The following is a 23,140-nucleotide window of genomic DNA, read 5'->3' as shown; positions in this document are numbered from 1 at the left end:
GGAGTCGGTCCACGTCTCTAAATCTCGAGGCCGACACCACAGCATAGCATGGCTTAGAAGTCCCCTCAAGTCGGGAAGCCCAGGGCCCACCCGGTCCCGGGCCAGCAGTGCCCGGCTGGCGTGTGCGCCCAGGGCTGCTGCAATGACTTTGCATGGAGTGTACCCTCCACTGGGGCTGTCCTCCTGCCTCGGCCACTGCAGTGGCACCGCTCCGGGCAGGGCCCTGCACGCCGTCCCTCCCTGGCCTCTGCCCGGCCGCCGACCCCCTGCCGCCCGCGCCGCCCAGCCCCCGCCCGCCGCACCTTGGTCTCCTTCACATGCTGCTTGACGCCCTCCGGGTACCACTGGACGCGCACGTAGCCGCGGCGCAGCGGACTGGCCCGGCCCTCCTCGTGGCCCGCGCCCCCGGCCTCGGAGCACCCCGAGCTGCCGCGGCCCTCCTCCTCGCCCTCTGAGTCCGAGTCCTCGCCGTGGATGAGGCGCACCAGCCCGAAGTGCACGGAGCCACGGTAACGGCCCGACACCAGGTCGTGAGAAAACAGCAGGCGCTGCGAGCCGGCTTCTGGGCCGGAGTCCGAGGACGGCCCGGAGGCCGAGTCCGAGGCGGGCGCCGGCGCCGGGACGGGGGCTGCGGCTGGGGCCGGGACTGCCTCCGGGGCTGGAGCCGGGGCCTGGGCGGGAGCGGGAGCTGCGGGCGTGGGGGCTGCGGGATCCGCCATAACTGCTCTGCGCGAGTCTCGGGCGGCGGCGGCGACAGCGGCGGCGAACGAGGCGCGGGGAGGCGGGACCAGCGGGCGCCGGGGGCGGGGCCATGGCGCGCTGACGTGTCCCTGCGTGGCGCCGTCGTCAGGGAGCCGGGATGCAGTTGCTAGGAGCCACCGCCTCGTCGCTAGGGGACGCTGAAGATGCCGCGGGGGGCGGGGGCAGGATGGAATCCACTAAGAAGGGGCGAGGCCAGAGAGGATTCAACTAAAGGGAGCGAGAAGGGGCGGGGACCCGGGAGGAGGAAGTGGAGTGGCCACCGAGGAAGAGGGGAGTGGTCGGGGTGGGGCACAGGATGGTGGAGAGACTGTCAACAACTTTTAATGAGCTCCCTTGGCGTCCTAGCCTCGCCCCCAGGCACTGGGAGCATTGCAGAAAGAGAAAGATTCTGTCCCTGTCCTCTAGGTGTTTCCAGTCTAGTTGGGGAGACAAAACAAATACACATTAAATAGATAACAGACAACTCCAACTCATAAGGCTATAATAGATATGTATAGAGCATAGGTATAATGCACTGTATTTAGGAATTCCAAGCAGTTTGGAAGGTCATGACCCCTCAGGAGTTGACCCAGAAGCTGGTGAAGGAGGCCCAGAGAAAGGTAACAAAAGGATCAGTGGCGTCAATGGTTTGGCTATAAATCCATGTAGATAAATTCAAAGCTCCCTGAAGCCAAGAATGAATGGCAAGAGGTAGTATAGTAAGGTAGCTAGGAGTGGGGACCATGGATTCCAATTTTTGGCACTGCCACTTATTAATCTATAAAAATAGGCACACTGATTAACTTATTTTCACCTTAATTTGCTCATCTGTGAAATAGGGATGATAATAGCAATACTCCTCTCATTGGGCAATTGGGAGGATTAAATGAAGTAGAACAGTGCCTGGCATTTAGCTCCTTCAATAAGCTTAACCGTTGTTGTACTATTTCCAAACCCCCTGCCTAGACTAAATTCCAGACTGGCAGAACTGTTATGGTCTGCTCCATATTGTCATTTTAAAATATAAAAAGTAGGCCGCGCATGGCAGCTCACACCTGTAATCCCAGTACTTTGGGAGGCCGGGGTGGGCGGATCACGAGGTCAAGAGATTGAGACCATCCTGGCCAACATGGCGAAACCCCGTTTCTACTAAAAATACAAAAAAAAAAAAAAAAAAAAAAATAGCTGGGCGTGGTGGCACGTGCCTGTAGTCCCAGCTACTCAGGAGGCTGAGGCAGGCGAATCGCTTGAACCTGGGAGGCTGAGGTTGCAGTGAGCCCAGATCACGCCACTGCACTCCACCCTGGGCAACAGAGAGAGACCCTGTCTCAAAAAAATAAATAAATAAATAAAAAATAAATAAAATATAAAAAGTAACTCTAGGGCGGGGTGTGGTGGCTCATGCCTGTAATCCCAGCACTTTGGGAGGCAGAAGCAGATGGATCACCTGAGGTCAGGAGTTCGAGACTGCCCTGGCCAACATGGCAAAATCCCTTCTCTACTAAAAGTACAAAAATTAGCTGGGCATGGTGGCGTGCACCTGTAGTCCCAGCTACTTGGGAGGCTGAGGCAGGAGAATTGCTTGAATCTGGGAGGCGGAAGTTGCAGTGAGCCGAGATCATGCCACTACACTCCAGCCTAGGTGACAAAGCAGGACTCTGTCTCAAAAAAAAAAAAAAAAGGCTGGATGCGGTGGCTCTTGCCTGTAATCCCAGCACTTTGGGAGAACGAGGTGGGTGGATCACGAGGTCAGGAGTTCAAGACCAGCCTGGCCAAGATGGTGAAACGCTGTCTCTACTAAAAATACAAAAATTAGCCGGGCGCAGTGGCAGCCGCCTGTAATCTCAGCTACTCGGAAGGCTGAGGCAGGAGAATCACTTGAACCCGGGGAGCGGAGGTTGCAGTGAGCCTAGATCGCACCGCTGCACTCCAGCCTGGGCGACAGAGTAAGACTCCGTCTCAAAAAAAAAAAAAAAAAAAAAAAAAAAAAGTAACTCTAGGCCGGGCGCAGTGGCTCACGCCTGAAATCCCAACACTTTGACTGCGCCTGAAATCCCAACACTTTGGGAGGCCGAGGTGGGTGGATCAGTTGAGGTCAGGAGTTCGAAACTAGCCTGGCCAACATGGCAAAACCCCATGTCTACTAAAAATCCAAAATTAGCTGGGCAAGGTGGCAGGCGCCTGTAATTCCAGCTACTTGGCAGGCTGAGACACAAGAACCGCTTGAACCTGGGGGTTGGAGGTTGCAGTGAGCCTAGATCACACCATTGCTCTCCAGCCTGGGTGACAGAGTGAGACTCCATCTCAAAAGAAAAGTAACTCTAATTTAACGTGTCACCTAAGTTTCAAAGGGTTTAGATACATTCTCAGAGGACAGATTTAAATAGATTGTTAAGGAAAACAAGATCTAGCCCTCACCTTTCTCAGTCAACATCATTTTTTCCACATTTTTCTACATGATCATCAACAAAAGACTAGTAAGTTGGATTGATATTACAGTATTTAGGTTCTTCAAAGAAGGCAGAATCCCAGCTCTTTGGGTTGTTTACAGGGTCCTGAAGATACAGAACTACATTCATAGAAAAGTTGGTTGGGTGCAGTGGCTCACACCTGTAATCCCAGCACTTTGGGAGGCCAAGGCAGATGGATCATTTGAGGTCAGGAGTTCAAGAGCACCCTGGCCAACATGGTGAAACCCCGTCTCTGCTAAAAACACAAAATTAGCCAGGCATAGTGGCGCATGCCTGTAGTCCCAGCTACTCGAGAGGCTGAGGCAGGAGAATCACTTGAACCCGGGAGCAGGAGGTTACGGTGAGCCAAGAACACACCACTGCACTCCAGCCTGGGCGACAGAGCGAGACTGCGTCTCAAAACAAAAAGAGAGAAAAGTTAAAAGAACATGCACAAGGTCGGGCACAGTGGCTCACGCCTGTAATCCCAGCACTTTGGGAGGCTGAGGCAGGCAGATCACCTGAGGTCAGGAGTTCAAGACCAGCCTAACCAACATGGAGAAACCCCATCTCTACTAAAAATACAAAATTAGCCAGGCATGGTAGCCCATGCCTGTAATCCCAGCTACTCAGGAGGCTGAGGCAGGAGAATCACTTGAACCCGGGAGGCGGAGGTTGTGGTGAGCCAAGATTGAGCCATTGAACTCCAGCATGGGCAACAAGAGCAAAACTCCATCTCAGTAAAAGAAAAAAAAAAAAAAAGAACATGCACAAAACAGATGGCAGCCTAAGTACTTAAGATGTCTTAGGCCAAGTACTAATAGAGTATTGATGTAATATTGGGATCAGGGTGGTTGTCAATGGATCCAAATCTTAGAAAATTTATGTACTAAGATACAGAACAAATGGGCTGAATCAGCTGAAGAGGAGTTAGGATATGATTTAGGGGCAAGGCTGGGTTCTCAAATCATGGCCTTCCCATCCCAGACCACAATGCCAAATGGCCATCTGGAATCATTGCTGTAAGGATGCAGGTCCCTACTCCCTCTCCTGCAGAGACCTGGGAGATTAAACAGCAGTAACATAGCAGCTTCTGTCCTGCCTCCCATGACCCTTTCAGCCCTGTTTTCTTGCCCCCAGATAACATAGCATTTATTAAGCACATATTATTGACCAGGCACTGTACCAGGTACTTCCATGCACATTCTCTTGTCTGTTATCACAATCTTGGATGTAGAGGGTTTTTAACCTCATTTTACCAATGAAGAAACAGGACCCAAGGAATCTGGTGCTTCAGATAACAGGCAGTAACCTGAGGAGTCTCCCCACTCCAAGGGCAGGGGCTTTCCTAGTTATGCTGTTTCTTTAGGTTTCCCTCAGAAGAACTCCTGATTGCAGAGGGGAGTCCATGTGTCTACGTGTCCCATGGGGGGATAAGGCAGTGCAGACCTCAAATCTGCTTTTATTTTCATGGCAGGGTCTCACTCTGTCGCCCATGCTGGAGCGCAGTAGCGTGATCTTGACTCACTGCAACCTCCGTCTCCCAGGTTCCAGCGATTTTCTTGCCTCAGCCTCCTGAGTAGCTGGGATTACAGGCGTCCGCCACTACGCCTGGCTAACTTTTGTATTTTTAGTAGAGACAGGATTTACCATGTTGGCCAGGCTGGTCTCGAACTCCTGACCTCAAATGATCCACCTGCCTTGCCCTCCCAAAGTGTTGGGATTATAGGCGTGAGCCACCGCACCCGGCCTCAAATCTGCTTTTGTTGTCAAAAAATCAAGTGAGTTTTGCATTGTACTCCAGAGTATGCCTATGTTTGTTGTTTTAATGTAAAAGCTAATGCCCTTTCCTCTCTAATCATTGAGTAATATTGGCACTCCTGGAAGACGTGTTGTGTTTATTCTGCGGCTTCTTGTAATAATGGCTAATAATAACTATCACTTATTGAGCTGTAACTTCATGCCAGATACTCTACTAAGTGCTTTACATAGATTATCAGGAAACTTCCAGGTTGTAGGTAAGACTCCTTGATTTCACATGCTGATCTCTCCCTCACTAGACTAAACCCTTAAGCATGTGGACCATGTCGTATTTGTGTGTGTAACCCTGGTGCCTAGGACAGTACCTGGCATAGGGATGGAGCTCAATAATGAGTCATATTAGGCTAGGCCCATACAGTGGCTCACGCCTGTAATCCCAGCATTTTGGGAGGCCAAGGCGGATGGATCACCTGAGGTCAGGAGCTTGAGACCTGGCCAACACGGCAAAACCATATCTCTACTAAATATACAAAAATTAGCCAGGCTTGGTGGCGGGCGCCTGAAATCCCAGCTACTCAGGAGGCTGAGGCTGGAGAATCGCTTGAACCCAGGAGGCGGAGGCTGCAGTGAGCTGAGATTGTGCCACTGCACTTCAGCCTGGGCGACAGAGCAAGACTCCATCTTGAAAAAGAAAAAAAGAAAATTATCATATTAGTGGATGTCAAAGTCCTCAGAACCTGTACCTCCATTCTGTCAGTTTCCTATCCTTTTTCCGACAAACACCAAAAAGTTGAAGAAGCTGGGACAGAGCTGCCCTCTTTGGCTGCTCCGAATCCTTTCAAGTGCCCCCAGTTGCAACTGCATCTGAGCTGCTTTAGAAAATGAGACTCAGTAAATTCCTACCCATCTGATGGTGTCTTTCATTGACTTCACTCAGACCCAAGATGCTCTGGATAAGGTTTGAGGCTTGACTCCTTCCCAGACCCTGAGGCCCAGCCACAGTCTCCAAAATACACTCAGGCTGGCTAGCAGGGTAAGTGTGGATGGAAGCCGCTGCTTAGTTCTTATTTTCATCATTGATGAGGTGTAGGAAGGAGGAAAAAAACTTGATTCCCTAATGAAGAAACCCTCTCTTATCATGGCCCCATCTCCCAGCCTTTCGTGGGGGAATAGAGCTATTTCTTGGGAGGATTTCACTTATTTATAAATGTGCTTCCAGAAACTGAGCTGGTCTGGCCTCTCCCCTTGCTAAGTGGGGTGGGTGATGTGCAGGAGGCGGCAGAGCCAGCAGCAGAGTGAACTGATCTCAGGAAAGCAGGCCCTGTCTCGTCCCTATCTTAACCAGCCACTGGGGCACCTCTAAGTATGCTTAGGCCCAACACTGCCCTCTGTGGGAGCCTGCTTGGCCTCTCCATTGCTGTGCAAGTGATTTCAGCCTGGCCCAAAGAGCTCCTTCCACCCTGGAGCAGGTGTTTGGGGGTGCTAGGGTGCCTTAGGCACTGGGGACTTCAGCTGGGGGTGGGGTAGGAGGCGAGCTGCCTTGGGAAGCCCCCCACACCCTCATGTGGCTGGCTGAAGAAATGCCTCCGAGGCTCCAGCTGAATGCTGCTCAAGGCTTTTGGAGTTAAAACGTCCCTTCTCGTTCCTGGAGCCTCACCTGCTCCTTGCACGGGTGCCCTGGGAAAACTGTGGGACTTGCCCAAGGTCACTCTGCAGTACAGTCAGGATCAGGACCCAGCCCAGCTGGCCCTTGGCCATTCTGACTCCTGCTGTGAGGGTGGGTTGCAATCCACTGGGCAAAACACTTTATGCTGGGGCAACAGTGAAAAGTTTGAGCAATAGTGACAGCACAGGACCACCAGGTTCATCCTGTTTCCCTCCTTCCTGAAGATACAGGGTGAGGCACAGTGAATCTGCTGGACCAGCTTCAAGAACAATATGTCACCCTATCCACTGCCACCTCCCACAGCTCCAGACTCGTGGGTGCTTCCTGGATGTGACCAGCCATAGGTACAAAGTAGACGCATCATCTTTTCCTCAAATAGTTTCTTCTCCCAGAGTTCTCATCCTGATTGATGGCAGTATCACTTACCTGGGTACTGAGCTGGCCACCTGAGGGTCAGCCCTCACTCTTAAGCTCCACGTGCAATCAAAGCCTGGGTCTTGCCCCCTCCACTGCCTTTTCACACCCTTTCTGTCCAGAGTTGCTCCACCAGGGGCGCAGATCCATGGAGATGTGGGGAGGTGGGAGGTACAGTGGCTGAGAGTGAGCTTCCGGAGTCACAGGGACCTGGGTTTGAAGCTTGTGCTGCTACTGGTCACTATGTGACCTTGGGCAAGTTATTTTACTCTCTAAGCCTCAGTTTCCTTTCTGTAAGGTGGGAATAATAATAATACCTACTTCATAGGACTGTGGAGACTGTAACTGACCAACTGAATATAATGTGCCTTGCCCAGTGAGTGCACGATGGCAGGCCTGATAATGTTAGCTTTTGTTAGGAATTCATTTCCATCTCCTGCCTAGACCTCGGCCGTAGGCCCCTCACCAGGCCCCAGGCCGTCTAATCTATCCGTTGCCTTGTTCCCAGGGTGATTGAAAATGCAAAGATGGTCATTGGATTCTTGGCTTTATATCTTTCTGTGGCTCCCCAGGGTCCACCCAAGAAGGTGCATGTGGCCTTTCATAAACTGATCTGATCCTTCCAAGCCCCCTTCCCCCTCTGCATCCAGCATGGAGTGCTCTGCGCTCCAGCCTCAGTCACCCACTTCAGGATCTGTTTTTTGTTTTTTTTTTGAGATGGAGTCTCTCTCTGTTGCTCAGGCTGGAGTGTCCTGGAAGGATCTTGGCTCACTGCAACCTCTGCCTCCCAGGTTCAAGAGATTCTCGTGCCTCAGCCTTCTGAGTAGCTGGGATTACAAATGCCCACCACCACACCTGGGTAATTTTTTTGTATTTTTAGTAGAGACGCGGTTTTGCCATGTTGGTCAGGCTGGTCTCAAACTCCTGACCTCAGGTGATCCACCTGCCTCAGCCTCCCAAAGTGCTGGGATTACAGGCATGAGCCACCATGCCTGGCCTGTTTTTTATTTTTTTATTTAAAAAAAAAAAATAGAAGGTCTCACTATATTGCCCAGACTGGTCTTGAACTCCTTGGGCTCAGGCAATCCTCCTACCTTGGCCTCCCAAAGTGCCAGGATTATAGGCATGAGCCACTGTGCCCAGCCTTTTTTGGCTTTTTAAAATGTGGCTACTAGAACATTTAAAATCACATGTGGGGCTCACACAGTCTTACTATTGGGCAGTTTGGCTCCATTGCTTGGGGAGCCTTAGGTCCCTTCTTTGTCCAGGAGGTGGCAATCCGTCCCTGACTTTGATGCTTCCGTTCCAGAATGGTCTGGAAGGTTCCTGAGGTAAGCGCCTATCTAATATGGCAGATATTGAGCCCCAAATAAGGCAGGGTCCCACTCAGCCCTAAGTGCCACCCTCCTCAACAGAAGACTCTGGGCCTGGCGTGGTGGCTTGTGCCTATAATCCCAGCAATTTGGGAGGCTGAGGGGGGCGGATCTTTGAGGTCAGGAGTTTGAGACCAGCCTGGCCAACATGGTGAAACCCCGTCTCTACTAAAAATACAAAAAATAGCCAGGCGTGGCGGCATGCGCCTGTAATCCCAGCTACTCAGGAGGCCGAGGCAGGAGAATTACTTGAACCTGGGAGGCGGGGGTTGCAGTGAGCTGAGATCGCACCACTGCACTCCAGCCTGGGCGACAGAGTGAGACTCTGTCTCAAAAAAAAAAAAAAAACCCAAAAAACCGGAAGACTGCCTCTAGCTGATAGGCACCTGCTCTGTGGGTGGCACGATGCCACATTCTCAACCCAGCCTCTGTTTTCCAGGGGTGCATAAGCCTCTTGGGGGGACAGGTGTGTAGTGGATGCTGTGGTGCACCTCCCCATCCCATCCCTCTCCAAACACTGCCCTTGGCTGAAAGAAGATGTCTCCCCTAACCACTGACTGTCTGTAAGGGGCATGAAGCCTGGCCAACATGGTGAAACCCCATCTCTATTAAAAGTGCAAAATTTGCCGGGTATGGTGGTGGGCACCTGTAATCCCAGCTACTTGGGAGGCTGAGGCAGGAGAATTACTTGAACTTGGGAAGCGGAGGTTGGTGAACTGAGATTGTGCCACTGCACTCCAGCCTGGGTGACAGAGTGAGCCTCCACCAAAAAAAAAAAAAAGAAGAAGGAAGAAATAAATAAATAAATCAGCAGTGGGTGCAACATCTCAGGTGTCTGAGAGGTACAAGGATGGAGTAAGAGTAAGGACTGGGGGTCTGGATGGCTGTTGGGGCAGTCAGTGCAGGGGAGAAAGGCAGTCAGCTGCTGGGGTTAAAGAATCACTGCTTGAAGGCAAAGTGGAAAAGCCAGAGGGCCTCCTTGGCAGCATGTAAAGAAACTCGCCTCCTGAAGTTAAGGAACAGAGAGAAGTCAGCGTGGCAGATCCTGAGAGCAGGTTGAATTCCCCACCTTAATGAGTCAGCTATACAGAGGAGGCCCCTGCGGAGAAGCGGGAGACATCCAGGGACAGAGGTTAGTGCCCCTCCTTCCTTGGGGACAATGACTCTTCCTTAGGAGACAGGTACTATCCCCTCCCCAACCCTGAGTATATACTGCACCTCCTCTTCTTGCACTGGGCCAGTAACCAGGGCTAAATCGCAACCTCACCCACTGGTGAAGTGCTGGGTCAGCTGAGGGAGGAAGGAGGCTCTGTCTTGAAGGAGCTGCAGGTCCTGACCAGAGCCAGGAGAGTGGGGACTGGAATCAGAGGATGCTGGCTGGGCCAAGGGGGTCAGAGCATAAAGTTGGATAAGGAACACGTGTTGGTGTGGGAGCTTTTTTTTCCCTGTTACAGAATTTATCACCCTGGCAAGGACCCTGGTACTTGGAAGCTTGGAGAAAGTGATTCGGGCTCTTACCCGCAGCAGGCAGGACTGCTGACGGCTCCCAGCTGGGTTTTCCTGCAACTGACCTCAATGAAGCAAGCTGTTTCACCCAAGGTTGATGCAGGACAAAGAGGCGGGTCCAGAAGGGCTTCCCAGGTCTGAGGCTCCTCAGGGGATGGGCCAAGGCCTCGGTTACAGCTGCACCATCAAGGCTCAGCTTCCACTGCCCAGCCCTCTGCCCTGCTCCACGGCAGGGGTCGCTCATGAGACCTCTCCCCAATAAACTTGCTGCACACAGTTCTCCATCTCTCATCCCCCAGGTAGCCTGCCATGTGGTAGGATTCAGGCTGGAAAGGTAAAGACGATAACGCAAGATATGCTCAGTGCCAGGTCTGTGGGGCGGACCTTAAGTGCAGGGAAGTTGAGAGAGAAAGTGACCATTGAAACCACCAAAAAAAAATCCAGCCATTGCACAAGAGCCTGAAGAGAGGGCTGTGCTTCCTGCACGCCGGGGCCTCTCGACTGCTCTGCATGGAAAACTGGGGTCTCAGAAGCATCGTCAAGGTGTCCCTAGGACATGGCCATTGGGGTCCACTCCTTGGTCTGCCCCAAATGGGCTCCCTTCAGTCTGGGAGTGAAACTGGGCAGCTGACACACGGAGGGGAGGGGGTGTGTCCCCATGCGGGAAGCTCCCAGATTCCAGGTCCAGGGCTTCTGCACTGGGCCCGGCGGGATGCTCACTGCCCCTGCACCAGGCTCTCCGGGTGTATCAGCAGCTGCGGCGGGCTCGGTGCCCGGGATGGGGTGGGGGCCGTGGGGAGGTCTTCTCCAACCCTGGGCCGTGGCGGCGAGTCAGTGTGCCTTTAATCGACGGCCTCTGCACTCCACCTCTCATTGTCACCATTAAGGCCACTCCTCTGCATCTGGCCTCTCCACCCATTTCTTCTCCCTTCTGGAAGGATTCTTTTTTTTTTTTTTTTTTTTTTTTTTTTTTTTGATACAGTCTTGCTCTGTGGCCCAGGTTGGAGTGCAGTGGTGCAATCTTGGCTCGCTGCAACCTCTGCCTCCCAGGTTCCAACAATTCTCCTGCCTCAGCCTCCCGAGTAGCTGGGATTACAGGCACCCACCACCACGCCCAGATCATTTTTGTATTTTTAGTAGAGACGGGGTTTCACCATGTTGGCCAGACTAGTATTGAACTCCTGACCTCAAGCTATCCACCCACCTCAGCCTCCCAAACTGCTGGGATTACAGGTGTGAGCTGCCGTGCCCGGCCTTTTCTGGAAGGATTCTTAAAGGTCATCGGAGCCTCCCTGTTGGCAGAATCTGAGATCTGTTCTCCATTCTTTGTGGCATTTCAGGCTCTAACTGCCCTATTTCTTGGACATTCTCCCCTGGGTTCTTCCCTTCTTGTGGCTTCACCTGTGTTCCTGTCAATAACTCCTTTCCCTGCTAACAGTGGACGTCCCGAAAGCTTGGTTCTCAGCTTTCCTGTGGTGATACACATCCTCTCAGAACCTTCTTTTACTGTCATGACATCAGTTATCCGTTCAATAACTGTTGTCATCATCCTCACCATGTCTGATTAGGAGTGGGATGAGGGCTCTGATGGGTCAGAGGTGAGGCTCTACCAGGGCAGGTGGGGAGTTAGGTAGCATGGTCCCTGGCAGTTGTCTGTGTGCCCTGGACAACCCCTCTCCAAACTGCTATGGAATATTCTGGAGTCCTGCCTGGGCGCGGTGGCTCACGCCTGTAATCCCAGCACTTTAGGAGGCTGAGGCGGTTGGATCACCTGAGGTCAGGAGTTTGAGACCAGCCTGACCAATATGGCGAAAGTCCATCTCTAGGAAAAATACAAAAAATTAGCCAGGCGTGGTGGTGTGCGCCTGTAATCCCAGCTACTTGGGAGGCTAAGGCAGGAGAATTGCTTGAACCTGGGAGGCGGAGGTTGCAGTGAGCCGAGATTGTGCCATTGCACTCCAGCCTGGGCCACACAGCAAGACTCTATCTTTAAAAAAAAAAAAAAAGAATATTCTGGAGTCTCAAAGTGGAAGCCCAGTCACAGACCATGATTTTCATGGGACTGAAGAGCCTTTTGGGAGAAAACTGAACCCCATCTGCCATTTGAAATGTATAAATCTGTCTGGGAGATCAAAAGACGCCAGGCTGGGTGGAAAGACAGAGGGACCCCTGAGGGGAGCCATCATGGGTGAGGCAGGGTGGCATGGTACACACTGGGCAGGGAGTCGGGGTGGGGGAGTCGTGGATACAGGACTTTCAAGGGAGCTGCTGCTTGAGGGAGAGGCTGGGCACAAAGAGCCTCGGCCTCCCAAATTGCTGGGATTACAGGCATGAGCCACCATGTCCAGCCATTTCTGTGGTTTACAGTTATCCAGTTTGTGTATCATCTGTTACAGCACCCCTGGGAAACATACAGATGCCATCTTCTCCCTGTCTGTATCTACATTTTTTGTTTGAGATGGCAATTTCACTCTTTTTGCCCAGGCTGGAGTGCAATGGCACGATCTTGGCTCACTGCAACCTCCGCCTCCCGGGTTCACGCGATTCTCCTGCCTCAGCCTCCCAAGTGGCTGGGATTACAAGCGCCCACCACCACACCCAGCTAATTTTTTTGTATTTTTAGTAGAGATGGAGTTTCACCATATTGGCCAGGCTGGTCTCGAACTCTTGATCTCAGGTGATCCACCCACCTTGGCCTCCCAAAGTGCTGGGATTACAGGCGTGAGCCACTGTGCCCGGCCGGCATTGCCCATCAGGTTAGGTGTTTATCAGCTGTTTAGAGTGACTGAACAGGTACGACTTGGGGGGCAAAGGACACATTCTCCCCTCCATCCCCAAGATCCACCTGAGAGGCAGTCACTAGAGACGTTGCCAGCACTCTAACTGCAGAACCAGGACAAGACTGGGCATCTGATAAACAGTGCAGTCAGTGTCACCGGTGTGAGGATGATCTTGGAGGTGCTTGTTTTTAGAGCCCACCTGAGGTCAGGAGTTTTTTTTTTTTTTTTTTTTTGGAGACAACATCTTGCTCAGTCATCCAGGCTGGAGTGCAGTGGCACGTCACTGCAGCCTCAACCACCTAGGCTCAAGTGATCTTCCCACCTCAGCCTCCCAAGTAGCTGGGGCTACAGGTGCTTGGCTGATTTTTAATTTTTTTGTAGAGACAGGGGTCTTGCTATGTTGCCTAGGCTGGTCTCAAACTCCTGGGCTCAAGTGATCCTCCTGCCTTGGCCTCCCAAAGTGCTGGGATTACAGGTGTGAGCCACCATGCCCAGCCCCAGGGATCTCCTTCTTTCTGTACCCATCACCCTGTGGGCCCCTCGCCCTCCTCATTTTCCTTCTCATTGGTGGTGGCGTGTGGTTTTCTTCCTGTTGACCAGGACAAAGGTCCCAGCGATCACCCTGCCCTCCCCTTCTGTCTCCTCTCCTGTCCCACAAGGATTTGAACTTCCCAGTTTCACCATGTTTAACATACCGTCTCATCTTTGTAAAAAATTTATTTTTATTTGTACTTTTTTGAGACAGGGTCTCGCTCTGTCACCCAGGCTGGAGTGCAGTGGCGCAGTCTTGGCTCCCTGCAGCCTCAACCTCTCCGGCTCAAGCCATCCTCCTGCCTCCGTCTCCCAAAGTGCTGGGATTACAGGGGTGAGCCACTGTGCCTGGCTTACTGCCTCATCCTGTTCCCCGAGGTTCTAGACCTCTAGGGTGTTGTCCAGAAAGAACAGCACCTTGTGGAAGTCAGCAGAGAGAGAGGCCAATTCAACAGCAGGCTCTTCTCGGGCATCGCCAAGTGGCTGTGATTAGGATTGGCCACCAGGGGATGCCATGGAGCCACAGAGTCGATGAAGGGACAGAAGAGGCCTTTTGGGGGACCCTGAGGGTTGAAGGTGGGGATGCCCAGCTGAGGTCCTGGATATGGTCACCCAGCCAACCAAGCCCAAGGAGGTCTCTGGTCGGTCCTGAGAGGTCTGTCGAGGGTCCTTTCTAGCAGGCAGGTGGGCCTCAGAATGCAGAGAGGAGCCTGGGAGAAGGGGACCCAGAGACACGAGAATGCACGTGGTGGGTGGGCGGGAGCATCAGGACGGGGTCACTCCAAGGTCAGGGGCTGTGTCCCAAACCGTATGGGTAGGAACAGGAGCTTCCTCTGCGGGGGATGGAAAGAGTGCACCTGGGAGGACTCTGAAAACCAGCGGGAGAATCATGAAGACAGGAACCAGGAGTCTCATTGTGAGATGCAGTGGGTCCCCCCAGCGCAGCCATGGCAGTGCATGTCAGGAGGCTGACCTGGCTTTGCCCCTCCCCCTTCACTTGTTGGATGGCTCTGAGCAGGTTACTGAACCTGTCTGTGCCTCGGTTTCCTTCTCTATAACATGTGGTTAATACTCAATTGGCCGGGCTTCCGTGTGGATCAAAGGAGACACGTATCCAGGGCCCGGCACGTAGCAAGTGCTGTAAGCAGTGGTACTCACAGGCTGCCAGGACAGGAAGGACCCTCAGAGGTCCGTCCCAAACTGTGTGGGTAGGAGCAGAAGCTTCCTCTGCAGGGGGTCAAAAGAGTGCACCTGTGAGACCCAACCTCCAGGACCCCCAGGAGACCGAGATGGACAGGGGATCTGCACTGCTGGGTGGGGCGGAGAGGCAGGTGCTGGCAAGAGAAGAGGTAAGGGGCGCAGGATGGGGTGTGAGCTGGAGGGCAGGGGGTAGTCAGGGCCGACAGGGAGAGGGGCCTGCATCCCGAGGGAACGCCAGCACCAGGTGCCAAGGCCCCGGCAGCCCTGGGAATGGGTGGAGCCAAGGTCAATGGCAGTCAGAGAGCTTTGTAGTTGAGACGTTTGGTAGATCGACCTCCTCAATATTTAAATAAACTTGAAGTAGAACGTACTTAAAGTGCATAGGCCGGGCGCAGTGGCTCACTCCTGTAATCCCAGCACTTTGGGAGGCCGAAGTGGGCAGATCACGAGGTCAGGAGATCGAGACCACGGTGAAACCCCGTCTCTACTAAAAATACAAAAAAAAAATTAGCTGGGCGTGGTGGCGGGCGCCTGTAGTCCCAGCTACTCGGGAGGCTGAGGCAGGAGAATGGCATGAACCCGGGAGGCAGAGCTTGCAGTGAGTCAAGATCGCGCCACTGCCCTCCGGCTGTCTCAAAAAAAAAAAAAAAAAAAAAGTGCACAAATTCCCACCCCGTCCCCCACATAAGAAGCGGGCTTGTCCAAGACTCTGAGGGACAGCGGGGGAATCACTGGTGCCCAGTCAGTCGGTGACAGAGCAGGGATTAGAGCTGGACCCCTGAGGCTTAGCCCCACGCTCTCTTCCCCAAACCCTGGGGCCTCAGTCAGCCTCTGGTAATCCCTTCTGTGCCCAGGGCACCAGAGCCGACGTTTCCCTTCAGTAAGGCAGGGGCGGAGGCTGCCAGAGCCCTGCTGGCGTCATCCTGCCTGGGATAGCTCGAGCGGTGGGGTGGGGGGGATTAGAAACCTGTGGGAACAGCACCACAGGCTGCCCGGGGAACATCTGCTACTACAGCCTCGCAGCCAGGAGTCCCGGATTTTACTGGTTCCTGTGCCTGCGGACAGGCCCCCAGGGCGACCGGCTTTGTGGGGGGAACACTGGGTGTCCTCTCCACAGTCCAGGTAGGTGGGACCCCCACTCCTGGCTCTCAGCCTTTGGGAACAGGAGCTTCCCTACTTGGAGCCTCTAGACATGGAGGGAAACCTGGAAGCCATGGAGTTTATTAAGTGTCTTCGAAGGTGGAGGGAGGGATGGCCTCCTCTAGGAACTGCAAATCTGCAGGGTGTCTTGGGAGACAAGAGTGCCCAGAGGGGAATGTCTGATGAGCTGGATGTATGGGGCAGGGGATGTCCTATGCACCCTCCTTGCCTGCTCCTCCCCATCCCCCAGGCCCTCTGCAGTCCCCGGCTCCCTCTAACCTCCCCACCCCCCACCACAAATCCTGCATGTGTGTGGCCCAGTCTGAGGCCATTTGGATAGAAGTAGAGGCTCCCTAAGGGCCCACTTTGATTAAGGGGCTCTCTAGGACCAAGGGCTGAGGCTACCTAAAAAGTTCTCCGCCACAGGATCTTGCACCCAAAGCACCAGAAACCTCCCTTTGGGGAGGTAAGATAAGCCACATGAATGGTGGTATCGGGGACCCGGGCGCCCACCCACTGCACAGTTACATTAGACGTGGTCAGAGGAGGGTCACGAGTCCTGCCTCCCCTCCCACCGTGGGCAGCAGGGTTGGGGTGCCCCAGGCTCCACTGAGCCCTGCTCATCCCTGCCACCACCTCTGGGGCTCAGAAGCACCCAGAAGGCACCCTGAGACCAATGTCTGCAGGTCTGCAAGGTGGCAAACCTCCAGGGATCCTTCTGGCTGAGAGGGAAAGGTGGGGAGACAGTGCCAATGTTTGTAGTGCCTGGTAACAGCCTCGGGGACCAGGTACCTGGGGAATGTGCCCATTGATTTAGGGGCTGGCTCCACCCCAGTTCCTGCTACAAAAGAGGCCAGATGCATACTCTGGGGCCTGCCTCCCTGGAGATGAGGATCAGACCCCTGTCCCTTGCTGTTCTCCAACAGGTGCTGGGAGGCCCTCCTTGGCTTAGGAGGCCACTTCCAAAGCTGGGGCGCCCCAAGGAGGCACCAGTGGCCAGGATGTCCACGCAGAGCACCCACCCCCCGAAACCTGAGGCCCCACGTCTGCCACCTGGGATCCCCGAGTCCCTGAGCTGTCAGCGGCGCCACACACTCCCTGCCAGCGAGTTTCGCTGCCTCACCCCGGAGGACGCTGTCAGCGCCTTTGAGATCGAGCGTGAAGGTGAGTGGCCCCGCACAGGGTCAGAGGGATGCTCCACTCTGGTCCAGTTATCCTGGGGGGAGGAGACCCTTAGTCTCCTGTCCTTGGAGACTGGGTCCCAGAGTTATCAGACCATGTGTGTGCTCAAGAAAGTAGGGGAAACAGCAGCCCTAAACCCCGTTTTCCTGTGGGGAACGGGGCATCTGAGTGGACACTCGGGGTGCAGCAGACAGTGGACGCGAGGCACAGCGACTACCAGTCACTCACCTGAGCCTCCTGTCACAGCCTTCATCTCCGTCTTGGGCGTCTGCCCCCTGTACCTGGATGAGATCCGGCACTTCCTAACCCTATGTCCAGAGCTGTCCCTAGGCTGGTTCGAGGAGGGCTGCCTTGTGGCCTTCATCATCGGCTCGCTCTGGGACAAGGAGAGACTCACGCAGGTGAGGACACGGCTGCAACGCCCACCTCCAGGGAGGCCTCTGAAGACCAGAGGTCAGCCAGATGGCAGGGAGGGGAGCCCAGGGGCTGGGATTTCTTCCTCCAGAACTGGAGAGATGAGCACAGGCCGCAGGCCTCTCCCAGAGCAAGACCTTCTGGGTCTTCAAGTTTTCTCCATGGGGTTGGGGGTATGCCTCCCAATTTGGGTCCCTCCTTGGCTGGGGCGGGAGCCCTGACCACAGGCACCCAGGGGATACCTGCTCCCTGCCTGGGTCAGTGGTTGGGGGGGACCATGCATCAGCAGAAGTGACCTGGGCTCTCATCCCTTGCTTGCCCCCAGGAGTCGCTGACGCTGCACAGGCCTGGGGGCCACATAGCCCACCTGCATGTGCTGGCCGTGCACCGCGCCTTCCGGCAGCAGGGCAGGGGCCCCATCCTGCTGTGGCGCTACTTGCACCACCTGGGCAGCCAGCCGGCCGTGCGCCGGGCCGCGCTCATGTGTGAGGACGCGCTGGTACCCTTCTATGAGAGGTTCAGCTTCCATGCCGTGGGCCCCTGCGCCATCACCGTGGGCTCCCTCACCTTCACGGAGCTCCACTGCTCCCTGCGGGGTCACCCCTTCCTGCGCAGGAACAGCGGCTGCTGAACTGGGCTGCCCACCTGGCTGCCAACGTGATCCCTGTCTCTGCCCTGGGCTCCTCTTAGCTCAGCTGAGCATGGAGACAGCAGTTTCCAGAGAGCGGAGAGAGCAGGGCTAAATAAAGAGGAGATAAGGTGGCTTCTCATGGCGCGAGCTGGAGTGGTGTGTCCTGTCTGTCCCCACGAGGCCTCTGGACCTCCTGTGTTCTGAACTCTGTACCTCAGACCGGGCTGGGTTGGTAAGCAGGGACAATGGGAGGTGCTGTGGGGTTCCTGGCTCCTTTCCTCCTCCTGGCAGGTGGGCAAAGGCACCAAGGCAGCATCCTCACAGGAGCCCACTGCTCGGCGGGGGGGTCCTTATTCTCCCCAGTCTCATGGATGCCGCTTCCCACCCTTAGCCCCTGGGGTGGGGGATAGTGGGGAGCAGGATGGGGCAGAGGCGGGAGGCCTGTGCTGTGGAGGCAGCTTGGGGCAGGGGAGCTGGTACAGGACCCTCTGCCCATGGTAATCAAGTGGTAATACCCGGTGCCTCCCTGGCCGCTCCTCAGTGTAGTGGGCGAGGCACCAGCACAGGGAGTGGACTCGTCCCCAGGTGGGGTGACAGGACAAGTGCTGTGCCTTCTCCTCAGCGCCATCCCCATCAGGGCAGGCCACCCTGGGCCCAGGCAGCCCCCTCCCTGCCGTGGAACCAAGGCAGAGCAGGTGGGGGTGGGAACCCCAGGGGCCTAAGGATTCAACCCAGCCCTCCCAAGTGGACCCCTGGGGTCTCCCACGTGACCCCAATCTGCTTTTTGGCCCATCTAAATCCCCAAGATGCTCCACAAGTTTTCCGCTGTCCACCGGGCCAAACTGCTGTCTCTGAGCGGCTGATGGCTGACCCCTCACCCTCACCCCCAAATCCCAGTTTCATGCTACCTGAGGTCTCCGTTAAAGACAATATACTGCCGTAAAGAATATTATTTAATCCATGAGACGTCATCCGTACAAAGTTAGCGTTACTTTTAAAAATGAAGACCGTGATATAAACTGGTAAAAAACGGGCCTGATGCGCCTCAAGCACCCCCTGGGAGCACCCCCTGGGGTGGCTCCGCCCAGTTTCATTCTACCTGAGGTCTGCTTGTGTCTCCCCGCTTGTTCTGTGCCCCCAGACCATGGCCAAAGCCTTTCCCACAAAGTCCCATCTGAGAGCCTTATGGATGGGCTCACAGGGCAGAGGTAGGAGGAGAAACAGGAAGGGGCATGGTGGGCACCCAGGCCTGGGGGCAACTGAGGGCACAGCCACATCCCCAGTAAGGGCACGCTCCAGTAGTAGTGGGGGAGAAGGCACCAGCAGAGGCAGCGCTGAGGACCCTGGGAAGAAAAGGACCCTGCCCCAGGAGATGGTCCCAGCCAGGAGCGGGATATTAGGACCTGAGACCCAAGGCTCAGAGAAGCAGGTGCCTTGGGTGTGCCCGAGCTTGGGCCAGGATCACACAGGCCTCACGCCCCCAAAAATCCCCGCCTTAACCAACCATCTCACGCAGAGTCAGCCTCACCTGGCAGGGGGGACCCAGGTCCAGAGCCCGGGCCCTGTCTTGGGTCTCTGGCACACAGAGCGCTCTGCAGAGGGCAGCCCTCGCAGGCAGACCCTGTTCCAGCAGTGCTGAGGGGCAGCCGCGTGGCCCGGCGGTCAGTGCAGCACCTGGTCCAGCTCATACTTCTCGCAGAAGCGGCTGGTGAAGGGGAAGCAGGTGAGGTGCTCGATCCAGGGCCAGTTAATGGGGTAGATGTACAGCCAGAGCACGAGGGCGGCGAAGAGGCCGGCAAAGGCCAGCAGTGACACCAGGATGAGTGCCCGCTTGCGGTACTTGTCGCTGGTGCCGAAGGTGATGTAGGGCAGGAAGGCGAAGGCCAGCAGCAGGCCACTGAGGAAGCCGAAGATGTGGGCGATGTTGTCGATCCAGGGCAGGAGGCCGCAGATGAACAGGAAGAGCACGATGGCAGAGAGGTTGAGGAAGGCCTTCCAGGGCCTCTCCAGCAGCGGCCAGCTCTGGAAGAGCTCCACGAAGAGGCAGGCAAGGAGGCCGAACTGTGAGCCGGCTGGGCCCACCTGGGGTGGGGCAGGGGAGACGCAGCTTCAGGCGTCGGGTGGGCGGCCTAGGCCGGGCCTGCACCCTGGGTCATCCCATCGATCAGCTCCTCCCCGGCAGGCACGGGGACCCCCGAGGCTGAGGGGTGGGGGGTCGGCTGGAGCTGCTGGACCAAAGCTGGGCCTGCTCTGCCCATTCTTTCAGCAAACACTGAGCACCTACTGTGTATGTGCCTGGTGTGGGTCCATAGCAATAAGCAAGACAGACAAGCCTTTTCCAGGCTGCACACGGCGGGGAGAGGACGGACACTGATCAAACTAGATCAATCAGGTGGAACTGATCAGACTGCTGACGGCGCACGGAGGTCATTTCCTACCACTCGACCTACAGATAGCTAGCATACTGTCAGGCAGTGGGCATGGTTAGGAAGATAAATGAGGTGGCAGAGGGACAGGGTGACTCAAGAGCATCACTGTTCCCTCTCGCCGGGATTAAGAGACCAGCCAGTAAGCCCCCAGATTAGCTGTCCACCCGCTGTGGAGCCCAGCACTGGGGGGGGCCCTGTGTCCCTCTGGCAGACCCCAGGTGGGTGGAACAGGAGCAGCAGGGCTGGCCCCCTACGTGCGGAAGGGTCCCGTCCTCCACATCCTTACCTCTGCCCGGTATGGGAGGAAGATGGTGCTGGCGAGGTTGCCTGTGATGCCACTGAGGATGAAGATGATGGCGATACGGTGCCAGCCGGCCAGCTTCTCCAGGTCCCTCAGGATGGTCATTTGAAAGACCACAGACACGAGGCAGTGCACCACGCTGGGGGAGGGACACACCAGGCAGCGGCCTTCAGCCAGGCACTTCAGGAGCAGTAGGCTTCGGCAGGTTGGGCCGGCCATGCCCTGGCCCGGGAACCTTTCCCCAGGGGTCGGGCTGGGTGGCCGTCACAGGGGTCAGGTTCGGGGGCAGTGAGGAGCCTCTTACCCAGCGTGTAGGAAGAGAGACAGCCAGAGCCTGTAGAACTGATCTGGGACCTCAGGGTTGAGGAAGGGCAGCAGCCCACACACCTTGTCCAAGCAGTGCACCTGGGAGTGGGCGTATGGTGCTCAGCGCCCCAGAAGCAGGCTGAGTCTGAGGCCCCGACATGGGAGGGAGTGTGTGAGCCCTGGCCCCAGCAGGCTGCCATGCCCAGCGTTCTCTCCTCCACTACCCCAGGCCTGCCTCGCCTCACCTGGGAGCACAGCGTCGCTTCCTCATGGAAGTAGCCATGCATGAACTCACAGTATTCCCGGGTGGTGATCTCACAGCTAAGGGGGTGGTGAGGCAAGAGGGGACATCAGGGCGCCGAATAACCACTGCCCACCTTGCCCAGAGCCCAGCACCTGGCTACAGCAGGCATCCCTGGCAGGAAGGGGGATGCCGCATCCAGACTCTTTGACTCTGGAGCAAGTTTCCTTCCTCCAGCTCGCACCACGGGTAGCCCCAGAGCAGGGGAGGGAAGGACAGTTATTGGAGGGCATTGGCCCAGCGGCTGTGAGTGGTGACAGTGGAGAAGCCGTGGGCCCACAGGAAGCCGCAGCTCGGGGGGCAGCAGGATGGCTGAGGCCAGGGCCCAGCTTGCTCACCTGCCCTTGGTGCCGATGCAGCAGGGGCGGCCCTTGATCTCGCAGTCCATGTGCAGGAAGCCCGTGTGGTTGCTCCTGGCCTGCTCTGTGCAGATCTGCCAGGAGGGGGCACCGGCAGGGAAGTGGGCTGTGTGGCAGGCAGGTCCCCCGTCCCTAACCTTCCCAGACCACTCCCCGCCGGGGACACTCACTCACCGGCCACTTAGTGATGTCATCGGGCCAGATGTGGGCACCGCTGGAGGCTGGCTCCTCGCAGGTCCTGGAGACAGGGTTCAGATTGGGCTGTGGCACACCCAGCCTGCCACGTCCACCTACCCATGTCCCTGTGGGTGGCTCAGATGGCGTGGCTATGCCTGACCCTGAGGCCCAGCAGAGGCTCCAGGCCCTACCTGGGGTCCTGGTGGCAGACAGCCCCCGAAGTCCGCTTCTGGCCCAGATCAGACTTGTCCATGGGGGGCCCAGTGTCATCCTGCCACTTGACAAAAGTGGCCAAAGTCTCCTGGAGGGCGGAAGAAGGCTAGTCGGTCATGCCGGGGCCAGGTCACCCCCACTGGAGTGGGCGAGGACAGAAGCTTTTCCCATCTCCCCAGGGCTCAGTCTCATCTACGGGGGTCTGGGAAGGGTGGGGCGGGGAGGAGGGAACGTGGTCACTGCCCTTGAAGGGCCTGTCCCCCAGGCCAGGGCAAGTGGAGCTAGTCCGGGACCAGGGTCTGGCAGGGGTAGGAGGGAGGGCCTGCCCCCACCGAGCAGTCCTTCTGCTGGGTCTGGATGCAGCCGGAGTGGTCATTCTGGACACAGCAGCCTGAGTCCCGCTCCAGGTCTCGCTCCCGCAGCACCAGCTGTTCGATCTGCCGGTCCTTCCGGATGCAGGGCGAGAACTTGGCCCCCAGGTGGATCAGGTCAATCTGGGGAAGGGAAAGGGAGGGGAAGCAGAGAGTGAGTTTGAGCCCCAGACCTGGGAGGGGTCCATCACTCCACCTCTGCCCCGCAGAGTCTCCCCGTGATGAGGGGCCTGCGGGTGGGTGAGGAGCCCACCTGCCCAGCTGGGGGTGACGGGGCACAGGGACTCCTGGTTCAGATGATGTCCCCCAGCCTGGGCCCTCACCGAGCTGGGGCCGATCCAGAAGTTCTCCTGCTGGATGTACTTCACGCTCTCGTACACACCTTTGTTCCGCAGCACCTGTCGTGGAGGTAGCGCAGAGGAAGGCGTCAGAACAGTTGTGGGCCCTGGGCATGGGGGGCTGGGGCAGCTGTCCCCAGGATAGAGCCTCCAGGAAGGGGCCAGGCTATGGTGAGCACTGCCGTGCTGGGGCCAGATTGTTGCGGTGGGAGGGATTAGGTACCCACGACGCTGAGGCCTCCTAGGGGAGGCTGGGACCCCCAGCATGGAGCCCGACCTGACTCACCAGCTGGGTGGTGACGTGCTGGGCAAAGCCCACGGGTGCGATGCCATACGTGCAAATCACCAGCAGCGTGATGATGATATGGACAAAGGTCAGCCAGTAGGTGAAGTAGGGCCTGTGCAGAGATGCCTCGGGTCAGCTGAACTGAGCTCTTATCCCAACCCCCAGTCCCGGCCACAGGGCCACCCTGGCCCGGTCGCATGGCTCGCCTGGGCTCCCTGCTCTGCCCCGTCAACTCATCTCAAACCAGAGGAACTTTTAAGATGAGCCTCC

The 23,140-nt window shown here is 56.1% G+C and overlaps 3 protein-coding genes across 12 annotated transcripts in view; 1 reads left to right on the top strand and 2 right to left on the bottom strand.

Annotated features, from left to right (window-relative positions):
- Positions 1-805, bottom strand: part of UBE2O (ubiquitin conjugating enzyme E2 O) — a 64,782-nt gene extending 63,977 nt beyond the window's left edge. Inside the window, exon 1 of one of the 4 annotated variants that reach the window (XM_055242095.2) lies at positions 303-805. In XM_055242095.2, the coding sequence (XP_055098070.1) occupies positions 303-719 (417 nt within the window). In that variant the 5' untranslated portion in view covers positions 720-805. The remainder of the gene's footprint in view (positions 1-302) is intronic. The other 3 variants (XM_055242094.2, XM_055242096.2, XM_063617091.1) reach the window with 3 other exon arrangements.
- On the top strand, positions 400-17,936 carry AANAT (aralkylamine N-acetyltransferase). 4 transcript variants are annotated; one of them, XM_055242199.2, is made up of 4 exons: positions 400-509; positions 16,489-16,726; positions 16,991-17,145; positions 17,484-17,936. In XM_055242199.2, exons 2-4 carry the CDS (start codon positions 16,564-16,566, stop codon positions 17,787-17,789), a joined length of 624 nt encoding a protein of 207 aa, XP_055098174.1. In that variant the 5' UTR covers positions 400-509; positions 16,489-16,563; the 3' UTR covers positions 17,790-17,936. The 4 variants fall into 4 exon arrangements, with proteins under 4 accessions (XP_055098174.1, XP_055098173.1, XP_055098175.1 ...); XM_055242198.2 differs by lacking the exon at positions 400-509 and adding an exon at positions 1,071-1,361; XM_055242200.2 differs by lacking the exon at positions 400-509 and adding an exon at positions 6,920-6,962.
- A 788-nt stretch (positions 17,937-18,724) lies between these two features.
- Positions 18,725-23,140, bottom strand: part of RHBDF2 (rhomboid 5 homolog 2) — a 30,875-nt gene continuing 26,459 nt past the window's right edge. For all 4 annotated transcript variants that reach the window (XM_055242108.2, XM_055242109.2, XM_055242107.2 and 1 more), the window contains exons 10-19: positions 22,871-22,982; positions 22,570-22,644; positions 22,208-22,369; positions 21,854-21,963; positions 21,660-21,723; positions 21,465-21,559; positions 21,071-21,146; positions 20,824-20,924; positions 20,505-20,658; positions 18,725-19,871 (exon numbers count right to left, since the gene is read on the bottom strand). In XM_055242108.2, coding sequence (XP_055098083.1) covers positions 19,452-19,871; positions 20,505-20,658; positions 20,824-20,924; positions 21,071-21,146; positions 21,465-21,559; positions 21,660-21,723; positions 21,854-21,963; positions 22,208-22,369; positions 22,570-22,644; positions 22,871-22,982 — 1,369 coding nt within the window. In that variant the 3' untranslated portion in view covers positions 18,725-19,451. The remainder of the gene's footprint in view (positions 19,872-20,504; positions 20,659-20,823; positions 20,925-21,070; positions 21,147-21,464; positions 21,560-21,659; positions 21,724-21,853; positions 21,964-22,207; positions 22,370-22,569; positions 22,645-22,870; positions 22,983-23,140) is intronic.

The sequence above is a fragment of the Symphalangus syndactylus genome, chromosome 14 (assembly GCF_028878055.3).
Source record: "Symphalangus syndactylus isolate Jambi chromosome 14, NHGRI_mSymSyn1-v2.1_pri, whole genome shotgun sequence".
Lineage (NCBI taxonomy): Eukaryota > Metazoa > Chordata > Mammalia > Primates > Hylobatidae > Symphalangus > Symphalangus syndactylus.
The sequence above is the reverse complement of the archived record's forward strand: the minus strand, read 5'-3'. Positions and strand labels throughout refer to the sequence as shown.